General features: G+C 40.2%; 1 protein-coding gene across 8 annotated transcripts in view; it reads right to left on the bottom strand.

Moving 5' to 3' along the window:
• Positions 1–18,516, bottom strand: part of RASA2 (RAS p21 protein activator 2) — a 109,755-nt gene that overhangs the window by 73,914 nt on the left and 17,325 nt on the right. For all 8 annotated transcript variants that reach the window (XM_041004055.1, XM_041004062.1, XM_041004047.1 and 5 more), the window contains exons 2-3: positions 13,924–14,041; positions 9,812–9,915 (exon numbers count right to left, since the gene is read on the bottom strand). In XM_041004055.1, the coding sequence (XP_040859989.1) occupies positions 9,812–9,915; positions 13,924–14,041 (222 nt within the window). The remainder of the gene's footprint in view (positions 1–9,811; positions 9,916–13,923; positions 14,042–18,516) is intronic.

Here is an 18,516-nt window from a genome sequence, read left to right on the forward strand (position 1 = left end):
GAGCAGCCAGGGCTTGAACAAGCACCCAAATGTGAATGTCAGCATCCAAACAGCAATCTAAGCTACAGCAGCACAAAACAGGTGTACAGGGCCTTTCCTTTCAAGAGTCAGTTGCTGGTATACGTAGATTGAGTTGGCATGATGCTAGCTGGCCTAAAGAAGCAGGGAAAAGCATATGATCTGAAGAATAGGAGAAAACAAAAAAATATATTGAGTCATTTGGTTTTAGGATAACTACAACAGGTCTAACATTTTCTTTGTCATTATAACATGAAAAAATAATAGATGTCACCATCCCTAGAAAATAAAACAGGGCAGAGATGGGGCCAGAGATGTCGAATACCTAGGGCAAGTTTCTGTCTATGGCTCTGGCATCCCATAATGGCGCTAATCCAAGTCCCAGCTGCTCCATTTCCCACCCAGTTCCTTGCTTATACCCTTGGAAAGCAATGAAGGACCACTCAAGTCCTTGGGACTCTGCACCCACTTGGGAAATCTGGAGGAAGTTCCTGGCTTTGGAGTAGCTCATTTTGATCTATCCTTAAACTGGTAGCCATTATTAAAAAAAAAAAAAAACAAATTGCAGTTCTTTGTGGCTAAATGGGCCCAACTGGAAACTATAATGCTAAGGGAAATGAGCGAATCCCAAAAGGTTAGATACCACGTTTGCCTTAATTTAACCAGTAATTTTATTTGTTTGTTGGTTTGTTTGTTTTTGAACCTGTCATTGATACTGTCTCAACCCATGTGTTGTGAAAAATTGAATTTGCATTACTTTTAACCTATTGTTTGCTCAATACTATGTCAATCAATTTCATAACATTGTAAATTGATGCTGATGTTTTGTAGGGGCTTTTAACTGACCAGGACTTTACTCTGTTAGCTCTACCTTCAGACCAGAGAAGGTCACCCCTAGAAACCACTGAACTTATCTGGACAATAAGATGCTGGACTCTATGCTAGGTATATGCTTACAATGAATGAATCCCAATTGAACTTCAACTGTGATTATGCAGCAAGGTGGAGGAATCCACCATGGGGGTAGGGTTGTGGGAGGGGTGAGGGGAATCCCAGTGCCTATAAAACTGTATCACATAATACAATGTTATTAACAACAACAAAAAAAACTGATAGCCATTAACTGTAAGATGTATGCGACCTGATACAGCAGGAAAAACAATGAACTGAAAGTAAAATAAGCATTTAATGAAAATAATATCAGGTGGTAGATACTACTATACATCATCATAACAACCTTGGAAATAAGCACATAATCACCATTTTACAAAGGGAAAAGCTTAACAATATTTAAAAACCTGCCCATCAGCCAGTACTGAAACCATATTTCACAATCAAAGAATGTCTTTTCATGTTCTTTACAACACAGATATTCATTCTGTAGACTAGTGTAATCTTGGGTCAATTATTGAACTTTGTACATCTGATTTTACTCTGACATATTAGAACTATTTTTTGGTTCTAATGATCTTAAAAATTAATTTAGTGGGGCTGTGTTGTGGCACAATTTAAGCCACTGCTTGCATGGCCAACATCACATACTGGAGTACCAGTTTAAGTCCTGGTTATTTCACTTCCAATCCAGTTCCCCATTAAGGTGCCTGAAATGGAATGGAAGATGGCTCAAGTAATTGGGCCCCTGGCACCCATAAGTGAGACAAGGACAGTTAATGGTTTCTGGCTTCATCCTGCTCCAGACCTAGCTGTTGCAGCTATCTGGAGAGTAAACCAGCTGATGGAAGATGTCTCCCTCTCTGTCACCCTGCCTTTCAAATAAATCTTTTTTTTTTTAAGATTTTTTTTTAAATTTTTTTTAAAATTTTTATTGGAAAGGCGGATACACAGAGAGGAGAGATAAGAGAGGAAGATCTTCCATCCGATGATTCATTCCCCAAGTGAGCTGCAACGGCCGATACTATGCCGGTCAGAAGCCAGGAGCCTCTTCCGGGTCTCCCACGCAGGTGCAGGGTCCCAAAGCTCTGGGCCATCCTCGACTGCCCTCCTGGGCCACAGGCAGGGAGCAGGATGGGAAGTGGGGCTGCCGGGATTAGAACCGGCACCCATATGGGTTCCCGGGCGTGCAAGGCAAGGACCTTAACCACTGTGCCACCATGCCAGGCCCTCAAATAAATCTTAAAAAACAAAAACAAAGACTGTTTTAGTTAACTGTTTGCTATTTTTAACAAAGTTTACTATTTTATTAGTGAATGAAATTACTAACCTCAATGAAACAAAAAAAAAATGCACCCAAAAACAAATTTCCCAACAAATTATTTGGAGGTACTATTTCATTTCCCCACTAACCTAACAGGCTGAGAGACAGAAGTAACTTAAAACCAAACACACACACACACACCAGATGCTGTATTAGTTCCTTAAACTCAGACAAGGAGAGGAAATACAAAAAGGAATAAAGGAACAGTGGACACAGAAACCACTTCTGCTGATCTCTAAGTGTTCTCAGTTTTCCAATATCATGAAGAAGCAGCATTTTCTTGCATCAATGATACAGTTGTCCTTGGGCTCCATTTTTACATAGAATATATTCTTAGAAATTTCAATCAGATACAAACCATTAATGTGATGGTCCTGCTTCTATTTGGGCACTAATAAAAATGGATGAAAGAAAAGATAAAAGCAGTGACCAACATAACTATTTACACAAAGTCAAACAGGAACAGCAGACTAAACAAATAAAATAAACAGCGTCAACAATAGCAATTCAGAATCAACAGCAGCGTGTACAGAAGTTTAGTATGCAGGATTTAAAAGGTAGACTGATATATTAATGATCTTCAAAAAATCATGCTTCCTGGTACACTGCATGGTCTCCTGAAGCACTGTTTCTGAGTTTGGGAAAAACTTGCTTTTCCGACCAAGTATGAGCAAATACGATGCTAGCAAAAAGACTCACCTCTCAGAACCCTTAGAACATGTTGAGAAGAAGGTCCAGCAAACAGCCAGCACCAACCATCATACATAAATCAATTCAGCCAGCTCCAGTTCAGACAACAGCTTCTAAGTGACTCCAGGTACAATCAACAGAAAAAGCACCCAGCTGAGCTCAACACAGAATGACAACCCATTTGGTGGGATAGTTTGTTATGAGGTAATACATAACACAGTCTCTGGGCAAACAGACATCAAAGAGTGGTTTCTAAACAGTAGGCAACTCTAAATAGCAATTTCTAAACAGTAGATGAGACTTAAAAGCTAAATTCCAGCAGAAATTATAACTCAAAGAGTTGGAACAGACCTTAGCTATTTAAATCTGAGCCTTATTTTATAAATGAACCAGGCCTACGAAAGTTAAGTCTTGTAGACAAAGATACAGACTGGAATTCAGGTTTTAGTCTGTCCTAATGAAACCCTCTTATCTCTGCAGGATCCTGAAACAGGGGAAAGAAAAAAACCTTACTGAAGACTACTAGCTACCATCTACCTCTCTCATCTCCAGATTTCCTTGAAAAATAAACTAAGTAGAAAATACACACTAGGAAATGGAGCACATTTTAATTTCAGTATTACTAGACCACCCAATGAAAATGGAAATATATGCTTTACCTCAGCCCCAGTACAGGCTGAACCCCTGCAGGACATCCCCTCATCTGCATTTCCACAGCCACTGCCCTCATTCACCTCCAGTATTCTCCTTTGTCTTCCTGCCCTAGCTTTTCCTAGTCTAAATCAATGATTTTCAAATTAGGGAGCCAATGTAGACTACATATTTCAAGTATAGCCTGTATATCTGATACATATATTTCTAAATGGTTTAGGACTATTTTTTACAGTACAAAGTCCAAACTCCTTATCTTTAGAAACTCAGACTGGCTTTTAGGATCCAATACAGTCTGACATTAATTTATTTTGAGCATGATAGTGTGTCTACAAACTTTCAGAATTTGGAGCATTCTGGATGTCAAGTTTTCAAATTAATGATGCTTAACCAGTGAAAAATATACAAACATGCCAACATTACAAAAACTCTGAAACTCTGAAATCTGAAATTATAAAACTCCGAAAATCTGAAATACTTTCAGTTTCAAGACTTTTGGTTATAGGCACTCAACCAAAATATCAGTATTAGAGTGCAAAACAGTCTCTTTAAATAGCAAAGAAACAACCTGAGTCATTTTTAACTTAAAATTCAAGTAAGGATGGAGTCCCAGGCAGATCCAAAAATGCACAGTGGAGAAATGGTCAGGCAATGTTATGCTTATTTTTTTTAAGCTTTATTAATGTTATTGAAAAGTAAGATATATAGAGAAGAGAAGAAACAGAGAGGAAGATCTTCTCTCTGTTGATTCATCCTCCAAGTGGTTGCAACAACTGGAACTCAGCTGATCCAAAGCCAGGAGCCAGGAGCTTATTCTGGGTCTCCCACATGGGTGCAGGATCCCAAGGCCTTGGGCTATCCTTGACTGCTTTCCTAGGCCACAAGCAGAGATCTGGAAGGGAAGCAGGATTGCCAGGATATGAACCAATGTCCATATGCGATCCTGGCATGTGCAAAGCGAGGACTTTAGCTGCTAGGCTGCTGCACTGGGCCCATGTCATGCTTATTTTTAATATTTCTGAAGGTTAATATAGAAATACAGAAGAATTCTTTTAAAATATTTATACTCCAACCTAGTAGTTCACCAATGGAATTTATCCTTAAAAAAAAAAAAAGGCAGGCAAATATGGGTATTTGGTGTACTGATTAATAAGACACAAGTCAGGTCACCTGCATCTCATATATAATTGTCTGAGTTCAATACCCAGGTCCAGATTCTGTCTACGGCTTCCTGCAAATACAAACCATTAATACTGTGCATAGTCTGAAAGTCTTTATTTTGACTCTTACCTATTTCAAGAACCTAAAAGTACCTAATGTTCACCAAAGTTGTTTCAAGATTTTACTCACATCAAGAAAAGATGCAATCATCACATGCCCTGAACTGGTCTGGACCCTACCCTCAGGACTAACAACTGCGTGGATGGTCAGAAAGTTTCCAAAGTTCACCATCCTCATTGTAATACACCAGGAACTCTGACCCACGAGGAGGATGAACCACATTACCATGTTGGAGCATGTTTTCAAACTTTACCCATGTGAACGTGTACATACTCTTGCTCATGAATGATAGCACTTCCCCTCTTATATATTTGTTTCCCCCTAAAATAAAAGATACCAATTTGTGCTGCTTGTGGAGTCACATGTTTGGAAGGGTTTCCCCCTATTTACAGTAAATACATTATTCTGTGTGACACCTGGTTCACGAGGAAGTGGGCCAATCCTGCATCAGTGACAGGTCAAGGGACCAGATTCCTGCCAGCACGTGGGAAGCCAGGACTGAGTCCCCATCGCGGGCCAGCCCAGGTGACTGTGGGCAGCGGGGAGGACACCAGGAATACATTGCTCTCTTGTTTCTCTCGCCCACTTTACCTCATTTGTGGGGGGAGGGAGAGAGGGCCTGCAAAAATTTATACGGAAGGAAAAAAACCCAAATTTAGCAACAAATGTTCATCAACAAGGATGTGGTTATAGTAATACATTCCATATAAAAGATCTGATATATTATGGCAAGTATTTTTGAAACATACATTAGTGATACAGGAAAAGGATACTAACACACTAAATGAAAAAGGAAAAAACTGAACAGTAAAGTGTAATAATACAAATGCATGTAATGGAAAACGAGAATTAACAAATTTTAAACTAATTTTCTTGTGTAGAGTCACCACCAATCATGAGAACTTATGATGGTTTTATAATTAAGAAAAATACCCACTATTTAAAAGGTTATTCCATTTACTTTAAAATTATTTAGCAAACTTCAGAACAATATTAGAAAAATGTAGAAGCCAGATTACACAGATTTTAAAAAAGTAAGTATTAAGTAGAAAATAGTTACAGAACTTTTGCTAAGGAGTTTGAGTATAAATGAAGAGGAGCATGAGCAGCTAATAAAAAAGGGAAGGACTGACACTGATGCCATGTCATAGTAGGTGAAGCCAGCATTCGATTTGAGTGCTAGGTTGAGTCCTGGCTGATCCACTTCAGATCCAGCTTCCTGCACCTAAGAAGACAACAAAAGATGGCCCAATTCTGTGGGCCCCTGCACTGACGTGGGAGCCTTGAAGAAGCTCCAGGTTCCTGGTTACAGACTGGCCTAGCTCCACCTCTTTCGGCCATTTGGGGGAATAAACCAATGGACAGAAAACTAGATTCCATCTTTCTACCTGCTATTCAAGCTTTCTCTTTTTCTTTCAAATAAAAATTTTTAAAATCTTAAAAAAAATGGGGCCTGGCGCGGTGGCGCAGTGGTTAAGGTCCTCGCCTTGCACGCCCGGGATCCCATATGGGCGCCGGTTCTAATCCCGGCAGCCCCGCTTCCCTTCCAGCTTCCTGCCTGTGGCCCGGGAAAGCAGTCAAGGACGGCCCAAAGCTTTGGGACCCTGCACTCGTGCGGGAGACCTGGAGGAGGCTCCTGGCTTCAGATCGGCATAGTATTGGCCGTTGCACTCACTTGGGGAGTGAATCATTGGATGGAAGATCTTCCTCTCTGTCTCTCCTCTCTGTATATCTGCCTTTCCAATAAAAAAAATAATAATAAAAATAAATCTTTAAAAAAAAATCTTAAAAAAATACAAAAAAGGGGGACAGGAAAAGCTTCATATTTTATTTCTTTTTTAAAGAAATGCCTATTAAACAAAGACCTTTCGCCATTTCTTAACTGAATTGAATGTTGTTTTCTTGCAGTAAATTTAGTCTCAGATCTTGAATTCTTTTGAGTGTGTGTGTATATATATATATATAATGTATATTATATGATTATATATATATTATATAATTTTTCCAATACCAGTTGTTGAAGAGCTCATCCTCACTCAAATATACAGTCTGAAAACTTCTGTCAAAGTCAGTTGGTTAGGACCTGGTGCACTAGTCTAGTGGCTAAAGTCTTCGCCTTCCATGACCCAGAATCCCATATAGGTTCTGGTTTGTGTCCCAGGTACTCCATTTCCCTTCCAGCTCCCTAGCCTAGGAAAGCAGTTTAAAAAAAAAAAAAAGACTCAAAGCCTTGGGATCCTGCACTCACGTCAGAAGACCCAGAAGCAGCCCCGGTTTGTGGCTTCTGATAGGCTACTTCAGCCATTGCAACCACAGAGCAGTGAAGATCTTTTTCTGTCTCTTCTTCTCTCTGTAAATCTGACTTTCCAATAAAAATAAACTAAATCTTTTTTCTAAGCTGGCTATACATATACTTGGCTGTATTTATGTAGAATTCTTTTGGGGCCCTCTATTCTGCTTCATTGATCTATGCATTGGTTTTTAAGCTAGCACCATGCTCTTTTAATTATTGTAGCTTTGTAGTATGTTTTGAAGTCAGGTATTATGATGTGTCCAGCTTGATTTTTCAGGATTATTTTGGTTATTCTGGGTCTTCTGTGATTCCATATGATCCTTAGGATTGCTTTTTTTTTTTTTTATTCTGATAGGGGTAAGGTAATAGCTCATTGTGAATTTGATTTCATTTCCCTGATGTTTGGGAAATGATATTGGTATTTTGATAGCCATTTCAATGAATCTGTAGGTTGCTTTAGGTACTATAGACATTTTTTTAATTTATTGATTTTATTTGAGAGGCAGAAGTATAGAAAGAAGGACAGACAGAGGAAGATCATACAGGAACCAGAAGTGGAACAGCTGGGATCTCAACCCAGTGCCTATATGGGATGATGGTGCCACATGGGGAGACTTAGCCTATATGCCACAGTGCTGGTCTGGTGGTATATACATTGCAATGATATTGATTCTTCCAGACAGTTAACAAGGAAAATCTTTCAACTGCTTTTGTGCCTTTGATATTTTTCATTTGTGATCATTTTCACTGCAGAAATCTTAAACGTCTTTAATTAAGCTTATTCTTAAATATTTCATTTTTTGTTATTCAGAATGGAATTTCTTGATTTATTTCTGCAACTCTATCATCAGCATACAAAAAACCTACTGTTCTTGTATGTTTATTTTGTAACCTACAACTTCATTAAATTGGTTTACAAATTCACAGCTTTTTGGTGGTGTTTAGGTTTTTCCATGTACAACAATAACGTATCTGCAAACATGGCCAACAAATGTGAAGAAATGCTCAGCACACCAGACATCAGGGAAATGAAATCAAATTCACAATGAGATATTACCTCCCCCTCTCAGAATGGCTACAATCCAAAACACAGAGAACAACAAATGCTGGTGAGAATGTAGACAAAAGGAACAACCATACACTGTCAGTGGGAATATACACTAGTACAGTCACTGCAGAACCATGCAATGACTTCTTAAAAACCCAGAAACAGACTCACCACATGATTTAGCAATCCCACTACTAGGTATTTACCCAACAGTCTTGAATACAATGACTAAAGAGATGCTTTCACCACCTTGTTTACAGTAGCACTATTTACAATGGCCAAAAATTGGAGTCAATCAAGGTACCCATCATTAGATGAACAAATAAAATGTGGTATATATACACACAATGGAACATTATTCAGCTATAATAAAGAATAAAATTCTACTATTTGCAGCAGAATGAACTCAACTTGAGGACATCATGTTGAATGAAATGAGGCAGAACCAGAAAGACAAATACCCCATGTTCTCCCTTATTTGTAGGAATTAATAAGTATAAATAACAATAAATACATAAAAGAAAGAACTATATCAGTGCTGCTGAAAATAACTAAATAACTGTAAAACTAATTTTTATACGTTTGTCAAACTACGAAATCAAAAATTGTGCTATTATTTTTAAAAGGCTTCATATTTTAAGCTGTAGAACATTTAGCAAATTTCAAATCAGAAAGAAAAGATACAATAGAATGCAGGAGACGAAAAAGTGAAAGGATAATGTTTCAACCAACTCTCTACCTGTCGTTAAAATACAAATACAGTGATGCAGTAAGCATGACTGTGACACATATGTAGTACCTTTGTTTTAGTGCATGCCCACAGATATCATCCCAGTCTCAGATGGTTACTTACGAAATAACATTTCCTGGTCACTTATACATCCAGGGAGAAAATGTAAAATTAGATCAAAATACATTCTTGCTTCTAGTAGAAAAACCTCAAAAACATAAGGCCTCTGGAGGAATTAACACTGTAGATAGTTTCCACATAAATCTACAACTTGAACTACACTCCCCTGTCCTTTCATAAATATTACATTTATATGAGAATCCAGACTTTAAGCAATGAACTAACAAGCCCAAGTGAGAACTATGGTAAGAAAACCAGGGAGCACAGGAACATATGACGTAATCAGCAAGGTTTCTTCAAGGAAGCATGAGATAATCAGAGAAGACACACATGAGAAGTCAAATGGAAACAGTAGGCATTTGGACTAGCAGTTAAGTCTTTGGTTAAGATGGCCACACTCCACATCGGAGCGCATCTGTGGCTCCAGCTGTTCATATGAGAGTAGACCTTGGGAGGCAGGGGTAACAAACCCAAGTAATTACGTCTCTGCCACCCATCTGTGAAACCACCAGGGTTAACTTTCCAGCTCTTTGCTGATGTGGGCATTTAGGGAGTCAAGCAGCAAATGGAATTTTCACTCTGTATAGTCTAATACAGAAATAAAATTTTTAAGAAGTCAGATTCAGAAATGAACATAAATCTATAGAGAAAAGGCCTATAAATGTTGAGTACACATTTTTCTGTAGTTCTAATACATTATCCTTAGAAAAATAATGAATATTAATCTCAAAGTTGTGATAAAAGACAATTATCAATAGTACATACCTATACGAAGATCTCTTTGTAAAACATTTTTATCATAAACGTAGAATGACAAATACTGGAAAGTTCTTGGAATCTCAAAGTAAAATTCTTCACTGAAAAATGGGCTAGAGAGAAAAACAGAAGAAGCTAATTACTTCATAACATAACGAAATAGTAATTGACTATCACTATTATTAACAGTGTTAATACTCAGGTATTACTACTTTTCATAAAATGAGTGAAATCACAGACTAAAGCTCCACAGAAAATAAATCATTCTCATTGCTGACTAACTACATTCTATACAAACCAAGCCTAACTCTGAGATGACCTCTGGGTGGCCAGGATGAGCTTGGAAAACAGTTTTCAGGAGACCAGGGAACAAAGGACACAGTAATTGCCTGGAATCAATATTTGCTGAAAGTGACATCAAAGGGAGGTGCTAACCATGTCATTCATTCCATCATTTCAGAAACTAGATTAGTCACAATGGTTAGCACCTACAATGAGTAATAGTACGTAAAGGTTATTTAGAAATGGATGGGGCTGCAGCACAGTAATCATCCATCCTATATGGACACTGGTTTGCCTCCCGAGAACTCTACTGCCAATCTTTTTATGGCCTGGGAAGGCAGCAGAGGATGCAGAGTCCTTGAGAACATTCAGTTATGTGGAAAACCAGGAAAGCGCTCCTGGTTCCCTGCTTCGGATCAGCTCAGTTTTGGCTGTTGGGGCCATTTGGGAAGTAAACCAGAAGACTGAAGACCTTCTCTATCTTTCCCTCTCTGTGTGAAATCTGCCTTTCAAAAAAAAAAAAACCCACTGAAACAGATCATTTTAAATCAATCTTACAGAGCTATATATTGTATACAATAAAGCCAAATTTATGGTTGATGACTTGTGATAAATTTATACATGTGTGTAACCACCACCCCAATCAAGATACAAAATACTGCTATCTCCCTCCAAGTTGTCCCATGTCCCTCTGTGGCTATCTCATCATACCTACCATAGGCAACCAGTTACCTGATTTCTAGCACTGTGTGTGTTCTAGCATTTTATATAAATGACTGATTATGTACTTCTGTACACAGCTTTTTTTATTTAATTTAATGTTTGTAGGATTTGTCCCATGTTTTCAATTAAATAACATTTTAACTACTACATGCATATTTATATATTAAAATACTTCTATTTATAAATATACAAATAATTGTTCTGTGTACCATATATAATTATATAATATATATGCACTTATGCATATATGCATTATATAAAACATGTAAAATATATTGTATATAAAATTATATACATGTATAAACATACCAGAGAGAAATATATTACAGAGAGAGAAGAGATACAGAGATTTCTCACCTTCTGGCACACTCCCAATCTGAAACAGGGAGCCAGGAGCTTCTGGGTCTCCCACATGGGTGCAGGGTCCCAAGGATTTGGGCCATCCTCCCTCCATAAGCAGGGAGCTGGATCCAAAGTGGTGAAGCTGACACTCAAATTGACCCCATAAAATGCTGGCATCCCACAAAGGCAATGGTTCAAGTTCCAGTGGATCCACTTCCAAACCAACTCCCTGCATTTGGCCTGCACAAGCAGTAGAGGGTGGCCTAAGTGTATGGGTGCCTGTACCCACATGGGAGATCCAGAAAAAGTTCGGTCTGGCCCAGTCCTGGCCATCTGCAATCTTTTAGGTAGTGAACCAGTGCAGCATGATCTCTGTCTCCCTCTTTCTGTAACTCTGCCTTTCAAATAGATAAATAGGACTCTCTAACTCTTTTCCACAAAAAGAGATGATTGGAGGAGAGGGTGTAGGGTATCCCAGAATCCAAAAGTATCCAATTATATTGAAATTACCTAAGATAACCACTGCTGACATTAAAATTTTCCAAGTTGCCATATACCTTTAAAACTGATTTCAATGTTTCTCCAGCACAAATATTCAGACAGACAAGAGAAAAAAAAGGGGGAGGTGGTAGGCTAATTTATAAGCTTATATATTAGAAATTACCACAGGTATTTAACTTACAGAAGTTACCAGCTAGTTCTGCATTGCTGTGTGATACAGAATGAGCATAAAATAAAAATAACAAATTGAGGTTTTTAAAAAGTTATTTGAGATAGAAAGAGCACTCCTATTTGCTGGTTCATCCACCAAATGCCTGTGACTGCTGGGGCTGAGCCTATGAAGGTCATGTGGGTGGAAGGAATCCAGTCATGTGAGCCATCACCACTGCTTCCCAAGGTCTGCAACAGCAGGAAACTCGAGTCCGCAGCTGCCCATACAGCATCAAGTCAAGGCAGCATGAAATGCAATACAGGTACTCAAACTGTGACCCAACCACAAGACCATTCACCAGTCCCCTCCTTTCAGAAAGTATAAGGGAGACAAGGATGAAGAGACGAACTGGAGCAACAGTGTGGGGTGTGTGTGTGTGTGTGTGTGTGTGTGTGTGTGTGTGTGTGTGTGTGTGTGTGTGTGCGCGTGCATACACGTGTGTGTTTTGGAGGGCAGGGGCAACTTGTAGTTACTAACTTTGTATATCACTGATTACTTTGTTATATAGTACACATTAAGGTAACAAGTACAGACTTAAATAGTTTCAGAACCCCAGTTTTGATTCTAGTTTCGTTATTAAATGATAAATTCTTTAGCCTGTTGGTGACTCAATTTCACTGTTTAATCATAAATAGCATATTTCATATTTGCAATTTTATATTTATAGATATAAACACCACAACTCTAATAAAACAGAGACAACTGACTAAAGGTTATAACTATTTTGTGTGTATACACACACACACACACACACACTACTTGTCCTATGAAGAACTACATTGACATTCAAAATCACAAAAATATAAAATAAAGACATAAAACGAAATCTCAGTAAAAACAAACAACAACTGTAAAGAAACAAAATTTAAAAATAGATTCCTGGATCAGGTATTGTAGGGAAACAGGTTAAGCTGCCACTTGGAAAATCCACATCCCAAACTGGGGGGCCTGGATTCAAGTCACAATCCTAGCTCTGATTTGGGCTCTTGCTAATCTACAACGAGAAGATTGTTCAAGTACATAGGGGACAAGGCCAGACTGACTACAAGGCCAGAGGTCTGGCTCCTGGACTTGGCCTGGCTCAGCCCTACTTGTGAGCATTCTTCCCACACTGTCACTCTTTCAAATAAAAACAATTTTTTTTAAATAATCACTTAAGCCATGGAATTCAATGTTATCTACCTCATGCTAATTTTCCAACAAGGCTTTGTGTCTGCCTCTGTATCCTTGTGGCACAGCTTTACACCACGCTGGAGGCTGTAGGTGGCACGCTCCTATTTTAGAAGTTAGAATTTACTATATATTCAACTGTAATTACATTTTCAATAGTAAGAAATCTACCTAAGAATTCATTCCCTCAAAATGTACTACTAAGTGAAGTAATTTATACGAACTTCCAGCAATTTATCTTTTCAGAAAATAAAATAATGATGCACTTTGAGGAAAGTTCAAATAAAGGGGCAAAATTTAGCCCAGAGAACAGAATGAGGCAATGTGATAGCTGTTTTCAAATACTTGAAAGAGAGTCATGTGAAAGATGAATTATACTTGTTCTGTACAAAGTCAAGGAACTGACTTAGCAATAACTAAAAAGAAGGTATTTTTGAGGCAATGAAAAGCCACATGAAAGGAAACACTGTATCTATCTTGTTTTCATGGGTATGAAGGAATAGAAGCCAGAGAATTACTGGCATGTAAGTTCTCTCTGTCTGTTTAAACATGAACACACTGAATGTAAGAACTTTCCAAGAAGGAGAACAGATCAAGGACTGAATAAGCTGCTTAGGAGGGGTGAACTTGTCAACCATCAAATGGCTGACAACCATTGGTCAAAGCTATTGCCAGAAGGAAACAAGCATGAGGTGTTTAACCTAGCTTAATGATCTTTCAGGCTTCCTCAAACTCTGAAATCCTGTAATTCTAAAACTAAATCTAAAATACAAAAAAAGGGTAAAGGTTTCAGACGAAGAAAGTCTTCATGGTAATAATTTGGAAAATGCATAAAAATTTACCAATCAATATATATCATAAGAATGATAATTTACCAATTTTTTAAACCAACCTTAAAGATTTCTCAACAACTTGGGTACGATAAACTTCTTCCTGGTCCAAATTTATAGTACAGAAACAATCTCTCATTTTGTTGGGTCCAAGATATGGCAATAAATTTTTCGCTTCACCTGTAGGCACAAAAATTTAAACTGGTGTTAATTTATGTTACCAGTTGACTTATGCTAAACCTTATAGGAAAAATTCAATCTCAAATAACATGTTAAATGTAGCACAGATGGAAAACCCAAACTAGTCATTACAGAATGATCAACTTGGTCTAAAGAAGCTTGGTGAGACGGAAGGGAAAAGCTGTTTCAAGGGATGTGTGGCATCATACCACAACACTGAATTCCTACTCCAAGGAAAGGGCACTCCCATCCCACCAGCACATCAATACTTGATTCTTCAATTAATTCCTTTCCTGAGTCAACATTAATTTTCCTCTCTACTGGCCGGTTCCCATCATCGCATAAACAAGATGTAAACAAAGGGGGGAAACTTCCCTTGCCTCTGAATGCCCTGGATCTCCTTTCCTCTTGGCATTACTCCATTTGCAGAGTCCTTTCTCAAAAGTACCAACTCTGGCCACAGACCATTCCTCAGTTTCTACTCATTCTTTTACCTTCTCCAATAGCCTTCTGGCCCCACAATGCTAATCAAACTATTCTAAAGGAGGTCATCAATGTTTCCCCTAATTCCACATCTAAGTTATTTCTTCCTCTCTCTCTTTAAAAGATTCAATTATTTATTTATTTATTTATTTATATTGGAAAGTTAGATTCACAGAGAGAAGGAGAAGCAAAGATCTTCCATTCACTGGTTCACTCCCCAAGTGGCCACAACAGCCAGAGCTGAGCAGATCTGAAGCCAGGAGCTTCCTCCAGGTCTCCCACATAGGTGCAGGGTCCCAAGGCTTTGGGCCATCCTCTACCTTTTTCCAAGGCTACAAGCAGGAGCTGGAAGGGAAATGGAGCAGCCAGAACATGAACTGGTGCCCACCTGGGATCTGGGCACATGCAAGGCGAGGACTTTAGCCACACATCATTTCTCTTTCAGGAGTTATTTATTTACTTGAAAGCCAGAGTTATAGAAATAGATAAGGAGAAACTTTCCATGGTTCTCTTCTCAAATGGTTCCAATATCTGGAGGTGGACCACGACAAAGCCAGCCCTGAATTCTGGGTCTTCCACTTGGGTGCTAGTACCCAAGCAATTGGACCATCTTTCAATACCTTCTCAGGTACATTAGCAAGAAGCTGGATCTGAAGTGAAGCCAGGACTCAAGCTGGTGCTCAAATGGAATGCTTACACTGCAGTGGAGGCTTAACACACGGCATGCAGGCTGCTCCAAATACTCATTTCTATGTCCTCTTCAGGGCTAATATCAAGCACCACAAAACATTCTCTATTCTTGGCTTCTACAACAGTGTCTCTCATTTTCCTCCTATATCACAGGCTCCATTCCAACTTCTCCTTACCTCTAAATATTGCAATGCTACAGGGCTGAGACCTCCACTCCTCTCTTTTACCCAAGATCCTGTAGTATATGGTGCTAACATTGATGCCAATTAAATCTGCACCTCTAAGCCTGATATCCCCTCGACACTATATGCAAATAACCAACAGGCATCTCTAATTTAACAAGTCTCAGACAAATCATCTTATTTCCTCCCTTAAAACATGGTTCTCCCCACCGTGGTGGCCTTGTGGCTAAAGTCCTTGCTTTGAGTGCACTGGGATCCCATTGGGCACTGGTTCTAAACCCAACAGCTCCACTTCCCATCCAGCTCCCTGCTTGTGGCCTGGGAAAGCAGCCAAGGACAGCCCAAAGCCTTGGGAACCTGTACCTGTTTGGGAGATATGGAGGAAGTTTCTGGTCCTGGCTTCACATCAGCAGAGCACCGGCCGTTGCGTTACTTGGGGAGTAAATCATCGGATGGAAGATCTTCCTCTCTGTCTCTCCCCTTCACTCTGTATATCTGAATTTGCAATAAAAATAAACAAATCTTAAAAAAAAATGGCTCTTGGGGTTGAGGTTGTGGCACAGCCAGTAAATCCATCACCTGAGATGGACACCATTCAAATCCTGGCTACTCCACTTCTGATCCAGCTCCCTGCCAATGTACCTGCAAAAAGCAGCAGAAAGTCCAACTGCTTGTGCCCACGTATCCACGTGTGAGAGCTAGAAGCAGCTCCTGGCTCCCAGCCTGGACCATCCTTGGCTGGTTTGAGAAGTTTGGCTTCATTTGAGAAGTGAAAACAGCAGATGGAAAATCTTGCTCTTCTCACCACCCCCACCCACAACTTTGCCTTTCAAATGAAGTAAAGTTAGGAAGACATGGTTCTTTCTGTAGTCTATCTTCAAACTGAGCATACCTCTAAATAAGTTCTAAAGCCCACCTCTTCTCCTTGCCTTCACTCATATCATCTCAGTGCAATGACTTCTCATTTGGACAAACATGACAGTTTCCTAACTGGTGTCCCTGTTTCTACTGCTTCCTCTCCTACAATCCATTCTTCATCAAACAGTGTGCTCTTTTAAATATATTATTCAGGCAACTCACTCTCCTACTCCAACACTACACCATTTCACTTAGGATAAAATCTCATTTCTTAGCACAGAGTTATTTGGGGGTCGTTGAGTTATGTTCATTCATTTTGAATCAAGCTTCCCTGCTAAACTTCTTATGAGTTCCAATACACTTTGACATGAAAATCATTTTTAAAAGAGACAAAGAAAGACACCATGTAATGATCAAAGGATGCATTCAGTAAGAAAAGATCACCATAATAAATATATGCATACCAAATGCCAAGGCCCCTATCCTCATAAACAAATATTCATGGATTTAAAAGGAGAAATAGACCCCAATATAATAATAGTGGAGAACTTAAGACCCCATTAACTTTAATGGAAAGACTGACAAGAAACTCAGCAAGGAAGCAACAGAAAATAGAACAAATGGACTTAATAACTATATACAGAATCATCATTCTCCTAGATGCAGAATACCCACTGGCATGGCTGAGATCTGGGTCTGGAAGTGGGCTTGGTGAGGGAACTCAGGGAACTCCCCTTGTGGGCTGTCACTCCTGCTGGTGAACACATGAGCCAAGGCTGGGTGTTGGTCAGATCATGCAGGGCTGCTTTATTTGTCGACAAGTGTGTGGGTTGGCTTTGTGGGGAAAGATCAGGCAGGGCCAGGCCAAACTATAATACTATAATACAATGGCAGGGCCCGGCGCGGTGGCGCAAGTGGTTAAGTCCTCGCCTTGCACGCCCGGGATCCCATATGGGCGCCGGTTCTAATCCCGGCAGCCCCGCTTCCCTTCCAGCTCCCTGCCTGTGGCCTGGGAAGGCAGTTGAGGACGGCCCAAAGCTTTGGGACCCTGCACCCGCGTGGGAGACCCGGAAGAGGCTCCTGGCTTCGGATCGGCATAGTATCGACCCGTTGCGCTCACTTGGGGAGTGAATCATCGGATGGAAGATCTTCCTCTCTGTATCTCCTCTCTGTATATCTGCCTTTCCAATGAAAAAATAATAAAAATAAATCTTTAAAAAAAAAAAAAAAAAAAATATAATACAATGGCAAGCATAAAAACCAGGATGGGATACAGACCATGCTGGGCTAGGCTAAGCTATCATAGTTACTGGTCTGCATGAAAGCCAGGGATATGTGGCAGACTGGTCAGGGCTAGGCCTTAGCACCTACCAACAAGAGTTGGGACTGGTAGCAGGCCAGGCCAGGCCAGATTGCAGCATCTAATGGCAAAGGACAAGCCGTGTGATGGGTTATACAGGGCTAAGCTGGAGCAACCATGGGCATGTGCAAGATCTGTGGCTGGAGCAGGCCTGGTTGGGAAACTAAGAGAATGCCCTGGATCAGCTGCAGTATCCCTTGACATGGGTGTGGACCAGCTCTAGGGTGTGCCAGACTGGGCACACCAGTGGTTACTGGAGCCAAAGTGGGTATAGGACAGGCTGGGCTTAGTCTCTTCACCCCCACTGAGCCATATGAGAGCTGGGTCTGGGGTGTGCCAGGCAGAGTTGGGTTGCAGCACCCAACAGCAAGAGCCAGAATGGGTGTGGGCAAGACAGGCAAGGCCAAGAACCCACCAGTGTGCTCAAGATCTGCTACTGGGAGGTGACATGATAGAGGATATTGGGGAAATTTTCTGTTAGGATGCAGTCCCTGCAACTAAGGACAAGATCTGAGGCTGGGAACAGCCCAGAGCAAGACAGGTTATACTGCCTGCAAGAACATGTATGGGTCAATTTGGAGATGGAGAAGGTAGTGGGAAGCAGGCTACAACACCAGCTAGTTTACATGAGGACAGGGACTGGTGGCAGCCTGTGGTAGAGCCAGGCTGTAGCACCTCTTGGTTGCGTGCCAAGGTGAGACGGGCCATGCCAGACTCAGCTGCAGCACCAATGAGACTTGACAGTGGCGGGGAGTATTGAGGGGGTGAGATGCGGTAAGCTTGGTAGGGAGACAGTGCGGGTTCCCCTGCTGGGCCACTGCTCCCACTAGTGAGCATGAGAACCAGGACCAGGGGCAGACCAGGCCAGACAGGGCAACACCTGTTGGCCTGCATGTGAACAG

This window comes from Ochotona curzoniae, unplaced genomic scaffold (genome assembly GCF_017591425.1).
Source record: "Ochotona curzoniae isolate NIBS_2020 unplaced genomic scaffold, NIBS_Ocur_1.0 contig_1302, whole genome shotgun sequence".
In the NCBI taxonomy this organism is placed as follows: domain Eukaryota; kingdom Metazoa; phylum Chordata; class Mammalia; order Lagomorpha; family Ochotonidae; genus Ochotona; species Ochotona curzoniae.